This window comes from Colossoma macropomum, unplaced genomic scaffold, assembly GCF_904425465.1.
Source record: "Colossoma macropomum unplaced genomic scaffold, Colossoma_macropomum, whole genome shotgun sequence".
In the NCBI taxonomy this organism is placed as follows: Eukaryota; Metazoa; Chordata; class Actinopteri; order Characiformes; family Serrasalmidae; genus Colossoma; species Colossoma macropomum.
This window is the reverse complement of record NW_023494792.1, coordinates 21094634-21111801: the sequence shown is the minus strand read 5'-3', so window position 1 is coordinate 21111801 and position 17168 is coordinate 21094634. Positions and strand designations below refer to the sequence as shown.

Genomic DNA, 17168 nt, shown 5'->3' with positions numbered 1-17168 from the left:
CAAAATCACCAGTGAACCAGTGCAATGTTGATAACCATGAAAAAAAAAATTCTCTTTGGGGACTGTTTTGCCTTTCACCACCCTGCACGTACCTTTCTGCCACGAATGTATTTTAAAAAATACATTTTAGGCTAAAAACCTTTTCAAAACTATCACTAAACAATGCAGCATATTCAGAATGATTTCATGTAAAAACTTTCTGTGAGGGAGCTTTTAGAGGAATTAAACTCTTCAGACGTCTGGTTCCTGTCACTATCACTGTGACTAAGCACGTTTCTCTAGAATGGTGTCTGTCAAATTAAACCACTCTCAAGAGTACCTATAAGATTGTAGTCTACGTTTTCATATTTGTTCATGTCATATGATCTCGGTGGTTTTCTGCAAAAAAAGGTCATTAATCCTGTTTTGTCACTTCGGTTTACTGAATTGTCCCTCTATTCCAGTACAAAAACACCAAAATGTCAAAATATTACAACACTTGGAAAAGAAGTAAATGCAAAAAGAAAGTCATCAGAAATGAACAGCTATTTGATGAAAATGGAATGAAGCAGTAGATGATTTTTATTGGAATGAAGGACCATTTAAAAAGGAAGACTACATCAATGTTCCCTGATAACCATTTTTCTGTAAATCAGGAAGTGTTTCATAATGTTGATGAACTGACTACACTGGGAGAGGCTCACCCCCAAGTCAAATCTAGAAATGCGTTGCTGATTTGACTGGGTGCTGTAACAGCACAGCACTTCAGTAATCACTAAATTCAGGTCACAGATACACATTCCACCAAAGACAACTAGCTGACAGTAACTAAGAATGACCCTTTAATTGTATAGAAAACTGACTGTATAAAAATATAACAGTATAGTTATTGTAGTCTTGTAATCTGGGTGTGACCTAAGGGAGGTATGAGTGTGTTCATCCATCTTGACTCTCTGTTCTGCTTTCTGAAACTGAAAATATACACACACACACACACACACACACATTCATATTATGCACTTTGAGCTTTGTACTGAACATTTCATTCACTGCTCACAACTAAAGAACAATTTACAGCATCTGAAACATTACTGACAATTAAGCAATGAGAGACTATTTGCTGTCAGTAAAATGCTGCTGTTGTACTTCTGAACATGAAAAAACAAAAACAAAAAAAGCTCACTTGTGTTTAACAGTAGACCCCATCGGCCCTGCAGTCTCAGTCTCTGTGACTCTATAGCCTCCACATCCTCAGCTAATGGAAGACCCAGAGGACTGAGAGAAGGAGCAGGAGACCCAGAAAGAGAAGCACATGTAGCTCTCACCATGTCTCCATCACAGCCCTGCTTTATAAACACAGAAATATTAAACTCCCTTAAAACTAATGTAGCTTAAGTTTTATGTATCAAAAATGATCAGTTCATTTTTCACATGACTATTTTCCAGCCTCCCTTTATCCCTTACAATTAAACAGGCTGTTTTTGTTACTGTGCCTATAAAACTGACGTAGACTGAAGAGGTAGAATAGGGCATATGTGGAAATTAGTTGGTTCTTGCAACATCATAGAAACAATGAATTCAAAACAGGCTGTTTTTGCAGCTTAGTTTCCATATATGGACTCTGCAGACCGCAGAATGAACTGTACATTGTGAAACTTACAGTGTTCACATATTACTTCAAAAAAGTGAGAATAATTTGGTTGTCCAGGATATGGCCCTTTAAGGCAAAAATATAACATCATGATACTTGAAGACATTTTCATGATACAATATGCATCACAATATTTAGTTTTTTCTAAGAATATTTTGTTATTTTTGTTGGAACAGATAAAATACACCAACCAAATTGTACCGCAACATTTCTAAAAAGGCTATAAAAACCTGAGGGCCAATTTTTAGAAATTCAGCATTTAAAAAAGGGAAGAAAGTAACAGGAGAAAAAAAATGAATTAATAAAAAAAGATAAAGACATAATGGGGTGTTATTCAATCAGCTACACATTTCTTTACCTACTATTACATAAAAGACAAGACACATCTGGCCAGCACAGGTGAAATTTCCGATAGCATAGTCCTACCATACCCACATGGCAATGACTGACCTGAAGTAGGGTCAACGTCCTGCCCTGTGCCAATCCCTGCAGCAGGCTGCTGATCTGGGCCCAGACTGACACCTCCAACCCAGCACTGCCCGCCAGGACCTCCAGCACCAGGCCAGGACCAAACTCATACGCCAGAGGCAGGAGCAGACCCAGCATGGCCTGCATCACACTCGCCCTGCAGCGCCCACCCTGCAGCAAGCAAAACAAAGATATGGCAATGCTGTTCTGCCATCGTTACTGAATGACTGTGCTGCAAACAGTTAAAGTACAGTAAAGCTGTAAGTGCCAAAGCATGTTTAACCCTTTGATGCACAAGTCAAAAATGGCCCATATTGATTTCCTTATTCCTTATTATTTATAATAGTGTTTCTTTGCAATATCTTTTGAAATAAATGTATCATCTAATATTCTAATTCTTCATTAAATACCTTTTTTGGGTCAAAAATGACCCAAATTGTGTAAACGTTATGTAGTAATACAAAAAATTATTTTTCTTCATAGAGTAAGAAAAGAAGAATGAAATCAATTATGTACAGTAATAAAAAAAAACAAGATATTTAATGAATACCTGCATGAATTAAATAACATAGGAAATAAATGCGGGTCATTTTTTACTCATGCTGTGCATTAGAAGCGTAGTGATATAAAATGATTTTTATTTAAAAAGTAAGAATAGAATTTGTGATGATCAACAAGCTAATTGAGGAAGACATGGAATCCTGAACGATGAAAATAATTTATTGCAAAGATATAGAAAATAAAAAACTCAGTCGGGTCACTTTTGACTTTTTTGTTGTGCATCAAAGGGTTAAAAAAATAACAGATTTACAGTTGTAAAATTACATTGTTTTGTTGATTTTCTAAGCGACAATAAGTTAACACATCCTCTACAGAGAACACAATTCTGCACATTTTAATACACACTTACTGTTTTCTGCTGAATTTAACATTTTGGAAAAAATAAACATAAAATGTGGCCTGTGCAAAAGTTATGGCTAAGTTATTTACTGTCCAATATATTAAACTCAGCAAATAAACACAAATCATGTGTTCTCAGTAGGGGATGTGTTAACTTATTTTTACATAGAAAATCAGCAAAACATGTCATCTGAGTTTTGCATCAAAATTTTACATACGACTGCATTTTTACATAAGAGATCATGATTATGAGAAAGAAATAATTGAGGGTGAAGTTGGGCTAAACACTCTACATGCAAGACACTCTACATGAAATAAAAAAGAAATAAAATGCTGGGTAAACTAAGCATGCAGACAGCATACATAGTTCACTGCTTTTCAGCTAACTGGGCCTCCAAAGACCCAGCAATATAAACTTGCTATTTTTTGGAGATTTTTTAAGATGTAACATGTAACATATATAAATGGCACATTAAAAACAAACATGATTTCCTCCTTAACTCTGAATAACCAGATCTTCTGTACAAACAGGAGGTGTTTAACCAAAAAAGAGTGTAATTCTGCCTTTAAACTACCAGGCCACCACATTTCCATACACTTAAATAGCCTTGGTTAATTCAGTGAGATTAAGAGAGATGTAAGAATTCTGGGCAAAGATGAATACAGACAAAATGATAGTCAGTCATATCATAGAGTGCAATAAAGGCAACTAATCTGTCTTAATAATGTACTTGTCAATGGTTCATATCACACACCTTTCTCAGACACACAGGCACGTGGTAGTGAGACGTCACCCCTTCAGGCTCCTTACTACAGAACTGCACCAAAAGCACTCTCCTACACACACAAAAATACTTTGTTTTATTTATTTATTTATTATTTATTTTTAAATCTACCTCACAGAGAAACAAACAATGGTCCTTATTTATTACTGTGTATGGTCAAAGCTGAACCACTGCAACTATTCCATGTTCCACTTAGAGATGTACTACAGTGTGCTTTTGTACACTATAAAGTTTGGTCAGTAGAGACAGCAATGCACTTACTGCTCCACCTCAAACTCCACCTATGAGCAGAGCCATTGGCTCACGAAGGCATGCTTTACATATGTGATATGAAGCTGATTAATCATCTGCACTCAAATATCTGTTTTTCCTTGCAAGAAAGTTTCATGAAGCAGATGCAGAATAGTTCATACATCATTAAAGGCAGTCAAATCTCTGTTTTTTATGCAACTCTGATGATTAAGGTCCATTATGTCTAAACAGTGTGAGAGAAAAACACTAATTTCTGAATAGCTGATTAAATACTCACCCACTGCTAATGTCCACTGTAACATCATCGTCCCCCACAAATACCACCAAGACCCTGAAATAAATCGTATACATTAGCATTCAGCATCACACAGTATTTGTCTAGTGTGAATTTCAGAAGACATTTGATCTTAAAACAATACTTTAACACATTAAGAAGGAATGATTGAAGATGAAGTGCATACCGATCACAGAGGGACTTTAAGGCATGCTGTACAGCACAGCTCACAGATACACACACATCAGGCACCACCACCAAGCCATTACGCACCTGCCAATGGTTGGCAGTTAGGATTGTGCATGTCATGTACAAACTGTTTTAGTTTAGAGTGATGTAAACTTGCACACATTGCTAAAAAAAACCTTGTATCCTTTATAACTGTATAATCAATATGCAAAATATAAAAGTGAGTATTTGTTATTTGTTATATCAGATAAAAACACTCAAAGAACATGAAGTGAAATGCAGAAAATTAAATGAAGATGGGAAGTTTTCTCCAACAGAGATGCTGCATAAATCTAAAGGCAAACACCAATTCTGTAACAACAGACGGAAGGAAAACAGGACACTTCCTGTCTGCATGAGCTTTTATCTAAGCATCTACTCTGATGAAGGCCCATGTTGAAACACACTTGGGTTCTCCAAGTTACTCTTGTTTGTACACTTTACATTTCTGATGATTATGACAAACATCTCAAGCATTCAGACGGAACAATTATTCAACAGGTTTACCCCTTTGCTCTTGATTTTCTCCAAAACTGAAACAACATTCTGGAGGCACTCTAATGACTTCTCGTGAGTCATGTCTTCAAAATGTTCTTTCCTGAAAGGAGAATATATTGTTTTTATCAAACTTTTTGATTAAAAACATGCATGTTTTGTTCACTTTCTAAGTAAAAAAAAAAAAAAGTTAATGAGTGCTCTACAGGGAACAAACTTAAATACAGCATTCTGCTAATGTCAGTGCACACTTTCCACTTATTTGCTGATTCTAACATATTGGGGAAAAAACAAAACATAAAATACAAAATGTGGCATAACATCATGATCTATTTTTTCCCAATATGTTAAATTCAGCAAATAAACAGTAATTAAAATGTTAAAATGTACAAATGTGTGTTCTCTGTAGATGACATGTCAACTTATTTTCACTTCAGGGTCAACAAAATGTAATTTGAGCAGGGGGTGTTTAAACTTTTGCACACTACTGTGGCAGGCTTGCATAATGATGTGTCATTGTTGGGTTAAGAATAGCCTAACAACTAAAAATATCTCCAGCCAACAGGGGTCCTGTTGTCAGAAAGGAAAGCCCATCAGTTATGAAGGTTTAGAGGATGACTAAAACAAACTGTGCATGAGGAAAGAGAAGTTATGGTCTGTAACCAACAGGGGAGCTGTGTCAATGAGGCTATTAAGTGTACACAGTGTTTAAAAACATTAACGATGCTGCTGCCACTGATGCACAACCACAATGTGCCACTAACATGTCACTGCTGTGCTGAGAAAAAAATCACCAGCCAAACAATATCTGGTCTGCAGTGGTCCTATGGTGGACTGTTTCCATTGATGGACAGGACAGATTCTTAGATTCTGATTTTCTCAATCAAAAAAATTACTAAATTACTAAAATTACTGGTTGAGCTACACACTTGGCTTAGTAAATGGCTAACCTGAGTCTTTCTGCCTCCTCAATATAGGTCTGTGCTATTTCACCCAGGTACTGACAGCCCTCTGGCAATGAGCCATCAAGTTCTGTGGTGATCACCACAACTGTGTGTACAGGAGGTGCAGGGCGCGGTAAGGGTTCAGGCCACTTAATATCCTCAGTCTTCTCCTCTGTTTTGTCCTCCTCTTTCTTCTCTCCATCTCCTTCTTCCACTCTGCAGCGCTTGGTGCTTGGCTCTGAGACTGTAGATTTAGCTACAAAAGCAGGGTATATGCCAAAAATACCTATTGATTTGACAGCAATCAGTAAAGGCTGTATAGAGAATGCTGATTGTGACCAATATATGTGGCAACGTTATTCCCCTGAGGAAAAGTGAAAAAGCTATTTAAACATTTACAGGTCTGTGTGAGATAAACCTTTTTATATCAAATCATGTACAATAAGTAACATATCCTGTGATTTGAAATTGTATTTTTGTGGCTTGCATATCTAATCACACACTGCTGTTTCAATTCTCTTAATGTATCGTTAAGGTTTAATGTACCTTTCAGCAAAGACAAGAAGTCAGTTGTTCTAAGGCAGTACTCACTTACCTGTATGTTCGAAACAGCCCCAGTACTTCTGGTGAACAGCTCGAACATTCTGAACAGACTCCAGAGCACTGAAGAGTGGAATGTTAAGATACAAAACGAATGTTAAGCTAAATTATACACGCTTGTACAAAACGTCGCTGTCGGAACAAAACCTTGTATCTCCAAAAACTAACTTTACAGTAAAAGAAAAATATTATTAATTTGTAACGAAACATAATGTAACAATTTTTCTCTGAGTAGTTTTGGACTATTTCTGTTGGTCCATTCATCATGAAATTTTAACACAATGCCAAAGGCAAACTGGAGTTTTCAAAATATGAAAAAAAATAATAAATAAAATCGACAAAAATGGCGATACAAGGTTTGTGACATTAGCAAAATACAAACTTATAATTACTCTAAGCCAAATGGATTTAAAGAGAAAGATATATATTTTTTCTAAAAACAAAAAAAGCTAAACCCACCTGTGACATGGGGAGCCAATACCAGTCAATAAGGATGTTGGGTCTCCGAGCAGGGTCTGCAATGTCTGGCAAACTGACTGGGCAAGCGAAGTCAAGTTATACCCACCCTAATGGAAAAAACAGGAGGACTCATTTTCTACCAAAAAAAAATAAAAAATCATGAACACGAGCGTGTATTTCGGTTCATAGCGTTGAAAGCAATCCCACCTCTAGGACAACACACAGCCTGCCATTGGCCAGAGACATCAGAAGGTGTGTAAGGTGGCCAAAAATCTCTGGAGTGGCACACATGTGACCCTAGGGAAAAAGCCAAGCAAACCGATTAAACCCCTATGGACCCTCACACAGCAGGTATTTTTGCTTGGTGGACTATTCTCAGTCCAGCAGTGACACTGAGGTGTTTAAAAACTCCAGCAGCACTGCTGTGTCTGATCCACTTTTACCAGCACAACACACACTAACACACCACCACATCAGTGTTACTGCAGTGCTGAGAATGATCCACTGTACCTGCTCTGTAAGGGTCCATGGGGGTCCATGAACAGGGTAAAAGGGGGCTAACAAAGAATATATATATATATATACACAAACACACACTATAACATATATGTACAATGCAGGAGTGTTTTGTTGACATCGATTAAGCCTAAGAGGATGGGGATGGGATGTCATTATAGGGGGAAAAAAAAACTTTGTTGTATTACAATGTTGAAAAACTTGCTCTAGAAACTTCAGTTTCTCACCTCTGGATCTCCTATTCCAGAATCAAACCCTGCACAGACCAGCACCAGCTCAGGATCAAACTGGAACAACAGTCAGCAGTATGGTCAATAGTTACTCTGGTGCATGTATCAGACACGCTTACATTTCTGACTATTAAAGGGGAATTCCACCAAAGTTACTAAATTTCTGCATATTTGAATGGTTAAGGTGTAAACAGTCATTCAGAGTGGTTTGATGTGGAATGCTCCATTCCAGAGAAACGTTTTATGTCAGAATTGTTCAAAGTGGAAGAGTTTGGAACCAGACATCTGAATAGTTTAATTCCTCTAAAATCTCCCTCACAGAAACCTATTACAATAAATGGTTACGAATATGCTGCCTGATGCTTTAAAAGTTGTTTTACATTCTTTTTCAGATATGGTTTTAGCCTAAACAAGTTATAGAATACATTCTTTATGGAGAGGTAAATACAGAGTGCTGTTGAGCAAAATAGTCCCCAACAAACTTTTTTTACCATTGTTTTACCAATATCAGTATTACACTGAAAACACATATGACTCATCATTTTCAATAAATGACTATAAAATGGCCACATCTGTGGTGTAGACATTGTGACTCCTGGTTCCTACCACCACTGTAAAGAAATCTTTTCTAAGAATTCTCTTTCCCTTCTCTTTGTAAAGAATGCCTGGGTTTGTAAAAGGCGCTTTATAAACAGAGCTTCTTACTAAATTCCTCTACAAGGTATAATTGTACAATTTCACATCAAGCACTCTGAACAACTTTGTTTATATCTCTACCACTGCATTATGCAGACATTTTTGAAAATTGATGGAATTTCCCTTTGATCATCAAACTAAAGTCTTTCAAAGGCCTATGATACCTACCTCATATGCAACAGGTAAGAGAACATGGAAGAAAACAGAGAGGTAGTCACTGTTGGTCATCCCGACCTGTTTAAAACAAGTAATAAAAGGCTCCATTCACAATATTAAGGCGATAAAAAAAACATTGTGAAAATGATAACTTCTTTAACCATTTTGTGCGCCGACACACAAGTTACAGTGCAGTCAGTGAGTAACTGGACAGTTCTGATGTTTTGCCTTTCACTTCAGCACACTGAATTTGAAATTAGACAGTTACCAGGAAGTTCGAGTGCAAGATGTCAAGATTATTTTACATCACAGCCCTTTTCATACATAGTTCTTATATGTCAGGGGATAAGAAGCACTTAAATAATTGGTTACTCAGTTGTTTCTTGAGAAATTACATATTATCTTAAACAGAATTGTGAAGCTTACTTATTTGCAATTTTATTCACAATAAAACTTATTTTCCATTCATATGTCTTTTTATTTGGATTCCAAATAAATAGAGAATCCTGGAAGAACCACCTCTTTTTAAGAGAGTAGGGCTGTCACTCATCAGTGACTCTGAGACCAGTCTTGATAAAGAACCTGACAAATAAGCTACTTCCAAGTTTTAGAACATATGAAGCTGGACAGAGGTACCTTGTTCCAGGGCACGTTGATGTTGAAGCCGGTTCCTTTTCCCTTACCCACACTATCGTAGTCAGACTCGGCAAGGTTGGGCCAGAAACGCTGGTGCTCATAGCGATGCCATGAGAAATACAGCACACTATGAGACAGAGAGAGAAAGAAAAGGAAAGTGAAAAAATTGCGAAGCTGCTTGGTTATACTGACAAGATCTTGGTGCATTACTGCATGAGGTCTTGAATGCCCACCTAATTTGCTAAAATCAAGCTCACCTGGGGTCTTCTTCAAAGCAGTACTGAACTCCCTGCCCATGATGAACATCCCAATCCACGATCAACACCCTGAACACATACGCAGACATACACACAAAAGCCTCCTCAGCCAACACAAAACAGCTCAGTTCCATTTTAAACAGCTCACTCCATCTATTCTCTCATTACTCCACTCTTTACCTGTTGAGGTTGTAGTGCTTTTTGGCATAGAGAGCTGCAATGGCCACATTGTTGAACACACAGAATCCATTGGCTGCACTCCGTTGGCTGTGATGACCAGGGGGCCTGTAGAAAACATAGGAGAAAAACAGGAGAAAGAAAGAAGAAAAGGGCTGGGAAAAATAAAGCACTTGTGAATTTTGACAAATGGAAAAAAGGTCATTGATTTCATTAACGGTTACAGAACTCAAGCAGGCATCTTCAGATTTTACTGTAGAAATTAACATAGACACTTGCAAATAACTAAAGAATTGAATTCTAGCCAGGCTTACCTTACAAGGGCCATCCCATTTCTCACTTTCCCCGTCATTACACTGTCCACTAGTTGTAGTGTGGCCCCAATAGCCAACTTAGCACAATGGTAGATATTCTACACACGTGACAAGAACACATGAATAAACATAAAACAATGCATTTTAGGAGATTTTTTTTTTTGACTGGACACAAAGCAGTTGTATGAAAATGTTTGGGTGGCCCTGGTCAAATGGCATGTTTTGTTGATTTTAAGGAATAAGTTAACACATCCTCACACAATTACTGCTTATTGGCTAAATTTAACACATGCTATAAAATCTGTGCAAATGTTACGGTACATCTTGTATTTTACATATAATTTTGCAACATCTAAAACTCAAATAAATAGAAATTATGCACTAGTATTTACAGAACAATGTCATATTTAAGAGTGTTCTCTGTAGAGGATGTATGAACTTATTTTCACTTTGAAAATCAACAAAACATGTCATTTGACCAGGGGCGTTCAAACTTTCACATGTGCCTGTACAGTGAGTGATCCTTACAGGATGGAAGTAGACGTCTCCATATTGCTGAGTGAAGGTCATCAGATCTTCCAAGCTCAAGTAAGGGGTCTGTTTCACTGCTTCAAGATATTCTTTGCTGCATACAACACATAACAAAAAAAAAAAAACAATATGTTAAGACTATATGTAGTTACCAACACATACAAATAAGACCACTCTGATTAGCTGTGTTCAGTAGTTTGGATAATAGTTTATAAGATTTCACATAATATGAATCATGGCCTCAAAATGGACAGAGATAAAGGAAGTCTCCGCCATGTTTAATAGTCTAGTCTGAAGTAGAATGAGAATGTAAGAGAACTGCAATGGTAAGTAAATTGCGGTGTGTATGTGCTGAACAGTCTGTGGATAAAAAGCATCTCCAGTGGCACTAGCTTAGGTCTATCAATATACACAGCACTGCAACAGGAAAACACTGATAGTACACAGCTTATGATTTAGTTATAACTAATTGTGGAAAATGCCTCATAGCAAGAAGGGCCTGGGTTCGATTCCCTGGCTGGGCGACCAGGGTCCTCTGTGTGGAGTTTGCATGTTCACACGCTGCTGCTTTTCCTCCATGTGACTGACTGTTTCCCAATCTTATTTCAACACTCCTACGCAAATAATTCAGCTGACAATATTTTATTGGTGAAAGCAACTGAGTGACAGTGTCTCATTTCTTTGTTCCATCAGGTGAACGAGTAGACGTAGTTCTACAAGTACAGACTGTAGTCCATCTGTTTCTCTGCATACTTTGTTATCCCACCTTTACCCCATTCATCAATGACTAAGAGCCCCACAGGACCACCACAAGGCAGGTATTAATTGGGTGGTGAATCACTCTCAGTGCTGCAGTGACACTGATGTTGTTGGTGGTGGCGTGTTAGAGTGTTTGTGCTGTTGACTGCATCAGACACAGCAGTGCTGCTGGAGTTTTAAACAGCTCAGTGTCACTGCTGGACTAAGAATAGTCCACCAACCAAAAACATCCAGCCAGCAGCGTCCTGTGGGCAACGTCCTGTGACCACTGATGAAGGACTATAGCAGGCATGTCAAACTGGGGACCTTCCAGGCCAAAGTGCTGCAGAGATCCGAATTCAGTTCATGAAGGACTTGCTAACAAGCTGATGAGCTGAATCAGGTGTGTTTAATGAGGCAACATGCTAAGGTCTGCAGTGTTTTGGCCCATGAGGCCTGGAGCTTGACACGTGTGGACTAGAGAATGACCAACACAAACAGTGCAGCAGCAGATGAGCTACTGTCTCTGACTTCACATCTACAAGGTCGATCAGCAAGGTAGGAGTGTCTAATAGAGTGAACAGTGAGTGGACACAGTGTTTAAAACTCCAGCAGCACTGCTGTGTCTGATCCACTCGTACCAGCACAACACAAACTAACACACCACCACCACATCAGTGTTACTGCAGTGCTGAGAATGAACCACCACCCAAATAGTACCTGCTCTGTGGTGGTCCTGTGGGGGTCATGACCATTGAGGAATAGGGTAAAAGGGGGTCTAACAAAGCATGCAGAACAACTGGACTACAGTCTGTAACTGTAGAACTACAAAGTGCACCTATATGGTAAGTGGAGCTGATTGAATGGTGAGTGTAGATACAAGGAGGTGGTCCTCATAAAGTGCTCAGTGAGTGTCGTACATAAGTTACAATATCACAATATACCACACGAGATAAGAGTGTAGAGATTTAATGTAAAGACATAACGACACGAAGTTCCACCACAAACTTTAGTTACGCCAACTCAGTGAGGTATGAAGCGCGTGACAGTCGGTCTCACCTGTGAACCAGCAGAATCTCCTCCTCAGTGGCCTGGCGGACAGACAGCGGCTCACAGCGCTGCTCCAGACCTGCACTCTTCACAGCTTCATAACTCACTGTCAGCCGCTCCGGCGTCTCTATCTCACAGGCGGGACTGCACACAACAAACAAGGACGTTTTCCAGCGAACTGTTACAGGACCAACGCCCCCAGAAACCCACCTCTGCTGAGACTTACTCGGTCCAGAGCAGTTTGTAGCGGGTCATCTCCTCATCGTAGACGAACGCAGTACCGCTCATGATGACGGAGACCAGTCTGTACTGAAGACCACAGGAAACCTCACAAGCCCCACAGAGAGAAATGTCTCTTTCTAATATTCAAATATATCCTCCTCGCACGTCAGAGCGCTGCCATCTTGTCTTTCTGTGTGTACAGTTATGATAGCGAGACGCAGCTGGTGCACTGGCTCCCCCTGGAGGCTCCGCCGCTCACATACAAGCTGCCACATCTTGTATACCGTCCACGACCTGCCCAATAACACTGAACATAAACACAACCTCAGCTGTGGACAAAGTTAGAAAGTATATAGTGAGAAATGTAACAGAATAAAAAAAGTGCAGCGTTTTAGGGCTTAATGTCAGGCCTCAGCATGTATCATACTAATAATTATTATATCTGCACATTCTAAAACTGATTAAATGACACAGAGCTACACACAAAAAAATCATCTGATTTTACTCCATCAGTTTTTCAGCACTCTTCACCCAGAGTGTAAGAAACTCTAGGTGAGTGTAAGAAAAAGTCCTGTGTTTTCTCCCTGTTACTTGTATGTTTATGTAATTATGTGCTGTTACTACAAGAGTCAATTTCGAGATCTTAGTAAAAAAAAAAATAAAGGGAGGGGCATAAAACTGACATAAGTTTTATAATTAAATAAGAATTAGAATTAATCTTTTAACTGAAATGAGATTTAGACTGAAAACCCCTCTAACCTTTCCTTTTGCTTGAAAAAAGTTGGTCACACTTTATTTGGATGCTCCCCTAAAGATGATCTACAGAAACTTTATTTTAAGGTTAGGATTAGGGACAGATTTAATATAATCTTTCAAACGCAACTTCAAGGTCAGTTGCATTTAATAGATATTTAGTTGAATGGCTGAGCATCTAAAAAGCATCTATAGTAGACCATCCAAATAAAGAGTTAAAAAGTTAATGCATACAGTAATTTGCATACAACATTCTTTGCTTATTGCAGTATGGTTTTAATGGACAAATGTCATACACTGGTGTCAACTGTTTTTGATGTTTGCATTCATTTCCTCTGTTCACTTAAAGGAGGAAAACTACAACTACTAGAGTAGCATGCCTATATTATATATTATATATTATAAAACAAAGTAGAAGTTGTAAGACCATTTGAAGCTGTTTGCAGAGGGCAGAGTAACTCTAGAGAAAGAATGTATGAAGATCCTCTTCTTTAACCTGGCAGCCCCGCAGATCATTACACACAAGAACACATTAAGAAAGATGGACCACTGAAACACACACACACACACACACACACACACACACACACACACACACACACACACACACACACACATACACATCATTGCTGCAGTAACACAGGCCTAATAATGGACCTTAGAACAAACTTTAGTGTTTCATTAATGTGAGTTATTTATTACAGTTCTACACTTTCTTGTTCTTGAATGTTTTGTTACTGCAACAACCATTTTAGCAGTTATAATAAAATGTTTGTTGTGTAAAGTGTAATTGTTTTGTGTTTTGATCAGTAATATTTGGCGAAAACGGAGAGTTTACCTTTCTGGTTGCGGATCCATGTCACAAACTGCCACTTGACCTGAGCGTCCATCTTAAACTGGTGTAACCAGATCAGAGCCAGAACAGTAACCTAGACCCCCTTCTCCACCTGAACATCTCACTGCATGTACAACCTCGAAAATATATACATAAAAATGCCAGGTGCTGTACTCTGCAAGAAAATGTGTGTACCTCATCCTTTAAAACCTCTTATGCTCATGGGTATGTTTCGGTTTTTCCATCTGAATTTACATGCCCAAATCGTAAGGCAAATTATTCAGTAACTGCATGAAATAAATGTAAAGTTTTTTTTTTGTTTTGTTTTTTTTGTAAAAGCTTATGCTTTATGATAATAATAAATGATAATCATAAGTTCAACTTATAAAGCATCAAACCCAAGGACGCTTTACACAGTGTCAAAATAAATAAATAAATAAATAAAATCTAGAAGACTAAAGAGAAGAGAAAAGGAAGGTTTTTAGCAGAGATTTGAAGGAAGACAAAGAAGAGCAATTATGAAGAATTCCAGAGTTTGGGGGCAGCAGCACTGAAAGATCTGCCACCCATAGTAGAAAGTCTAATTGAGGAAACTGTAAGGAGTCCAGTCATAAACATAATGCAATATGCTTACAATTTACTGCTGAAAGCCAAAAATCTTAAATGCTCTTCGTATTTTTTTATAAAAATAATTTTTACAGAGCAGATCACTGAAGAGACACCATCTGTTTATAGTTTATAGCCCAGATTTGTGGAAAAATGGGTCAACTTTCACAGCTCTCATATGACACCCACCTTTTCAATGTAGCTTATGAAATATGAAAGTTATGAAGTAAAGAATATGACGAAGTGCGTTTTGGAACCACTGGTGGTTCCACAGAGTTAAAGAGGTTAAAAAACTGGCAAACCTCTGCTGTTTGGCATTGAGGAAAAACATAACGTCCAGCTCGGCTAACTAAATCAGATCTTGTAAATAAATCTGTCATATCCAACCTCAGTGAAGCTCTTCCAAATGTTATTATAGTTCTCTTCAGCAATGGCAAAACATGTCATAAGTGTAGCACTGAGCCATTAAGATTAGTACTTTACAAAAGTTAGTTTTGAAGAGATCATAACTGCTATCATAATTCACAAACTACAGCCGTTCAGTCGTGCATATACTTGCACAACAGAGGAGTGTTTGTACTGCTGCTATAGCTAATCTTTGCAGTATTTAAAGTTGCTGTTAATGACACTTTTACTGCCTCTGATACTGTCCTCTACAAGCTGTTGTGAAAAATGAATATACCTTTTTATCGTTTGAAGATTGTGAAAAAAAAATAGCGGGAAAAAGAGCACAGTTCGGATGTTTGTTTGCTTGTCAGTTAGTTACATGTGCGCTACTTTGTCCTGCTTTAGCTCATTGTCTGGTATAGAACTTGATATTGAAATTGCAGTCAGTAAAGCTGATTTGTCATGAGTAAGCCAACTTTGGCTAGCCAGGTTAAATCTTGGAGATTCTTGTGGAATGATCACTTAGCTAATATTTATGGACAGTATTTATTATAAGACTAATTACATTATTTTTAACGAATGCACAATTTATCTCAAAATTAGCAAAACCCATCCAGCTCAGTTTTACTGCTACGGTCATTCTTATTGTCATGACATAATATCAGTGGAAGAGGAAGAAATGAAAAAGTAACTTTTCCTCTGAGAAAACACAGAGTGTGCATGTAACTGAGTGTTACCCCGTATTCTCAGCAGGCTTGAGGGAGTAGTAGAGTGTGTTGGTGACTTCTTGATCCGCTAGACCCCATGTGTAACGCAAGGCCCACACAATCCTATCCAGCCCACTGAAGTTATTAATTTTAATTTTAATTTTAATTTTCTATTAATGTTAGCCTGTTTCACAATGCACTGCACTACAGTTCCCAGCATGCACTGCAACATTAAGTTTACTCCGACTTTCCAACCCCAACAACAGTATATGGGACAGCAGTTACCCCTCAGTTCTACACAATTCTATGCAATTCCCCACCAGTCATATCACCAAACACACTAGCTGCATTTCAGCTGCAGTTCAACCAATATAAACAATTAAGGTTAGCTCAGCAGCTCAGAAACTGAGCCTAAGTTTTAATGAACTTGTAGCAAAGAAAGGATGTCAGGTGTCTAGTTCAAGCAGATAAGTAGGTTTAAAAGACTGAGCTCCTGGGGACATTTAAACTTTTAATATTTCAAGTTCATGTAATATTTCAAAGTCTACTACAAGTGCCTGTGTTTCACTATTGAAGTTTGGAATAAACAATGGCCAGTTTGGGTTATATTATTATACTCATTAAAAAATGAAATAAAAACATTTTTTTTTGTCTGGCCCTCGGATTTGTTGAGATTTTCTAATATGGTCCTTTGACTTATTGAGTTTAACACCCCTGTGCTACGCGGTACTTCACTGTTACAGTCCCTTCAGAGTCTTAGCTCTGACTCTACGAAGAGAGAAAGATTTGTAGGGAGTTCATTTCCTGCCAGTACTTTTTCCCAGCATTGTTCCTCTATTTGCTTTCATTTTTTTCCTATTTGCCAATGGGAATTGGCAAATTGTTTAATAATTGGCTAATTGTTGGGGTTTCTCATTGTGTTTCTCTGAGTGTGTGTTTCTTCCCCTCTGTTGTCGCCATGCGCCTTTTGTTTTCTTGTGCCATGTGCTTTTGTTGTTGTTCTGTGTCTCCTCTCTGGTCCTGCCCCCTTTATCTACTCCACCAGCCTGTAGCTCCACCCCCCACATTAGTCCCAGGTGTTTCTTGTTTCCTCTCAGTGTATTTATACCCCTGTGTTTGTTCAATCTTCTTGTCTTGCATTGTGGATTTTGTGTTATTATGGACTTGCCTGTTCGACCACCCTCTGCTACTCCGTTTCTGGACTTTCTCTGTTAAATCCGATTTTAATAAATGCAACTCGCACTTGCATCCCGCTTCATCACCCCCACTGATACACTGATACATGCTTCCTGTGTAAAATAATACATTTTTGCAAACTGAAG

The 17168-nt window shown here is 38.2% G+C and overlaps 1 protein-coding gene across 3 annotated transcripts; it reads right to left on the bottom strand.

Annotated features, from left to right (window-relative positions):
* Nucleotides 1-403: 403 nt before the first annotated feature.
* On the bottom strand, nt 404-12773 carry hdac10 (histone deacetylase 10). Of its 3 annotated transcripts, XM_036576530.1 has the most exons (21): nt 12684-12766; nt 12563-12639; nt 12346-12480; nt 10546-10642; nt 10018-10115; nt 9707-9811; nt 9527-9595; nt 9270-9396; nt 8646-8711; nt 7779-7838; nt 7243-7332; nt 7036-7142; nt 6572-6639; nt 5983-6232; nt 5045-5135; nt 4497-4582; nt 4313-4366; nt 3754-3835; nt 2081-2269; nt 1163-1325; nt 404-950 (listed from the first exon to the last, which is right to left on the bottom strand). In XM_036576530.1, exons 2-21 carry the CDS (start codon nt 12622-12624, stop codon nt 916-918), a joined length of 2034 nt encoding a protein of 677 aa, XP_036432423.1. In that variant the 5' UTR covers nt 12625-12639; nt 12684-12766; the 3' UTR covers nt 404-915. The 3 variants fall into 3 exon arrangements, with proteins under 3 accessions (XP_036432423.1, XP_036432425.1, XP_036432424.1); XM_036576532.1 differs by having other exon boundaries at nt 12563-12691; XM_036576531.1 differs by having other exon boundaries at nt 539-950; nt 1163-1322; nt 12563-12773.
* Nucleotides 12774-17168: the final 4395 nt, after the last annotated feature.

What these genes read in the sequence shown, in the direction of transcription:
- hdac10 (XM_036576530.1), bottom strand. Translation starts at nt 12,624, where the DNA reads ATGAGCGGTACTGCGTTCGTCTACGATGAGGAGATGACCCGCTACAAA. An exon ending in GGCTGTGTGTTGTCCTAGAG is followed by an intron (nt 7,143 to 7,242) that starts GTGGGATTGCTT and finishes TTTTTCCATTAG; the next exon opens with GGTGGGTATAACTTGACTTC. An exon ending in ACAGTGGACATTAGCAGTGG is followed by an intron (nt 3,836 to 4,312) that starts GTGAGTATTTAA and finishes TTGTGTGTGTAG; the next exon opens with GAGAGTGCTTTTGGTGCAGT.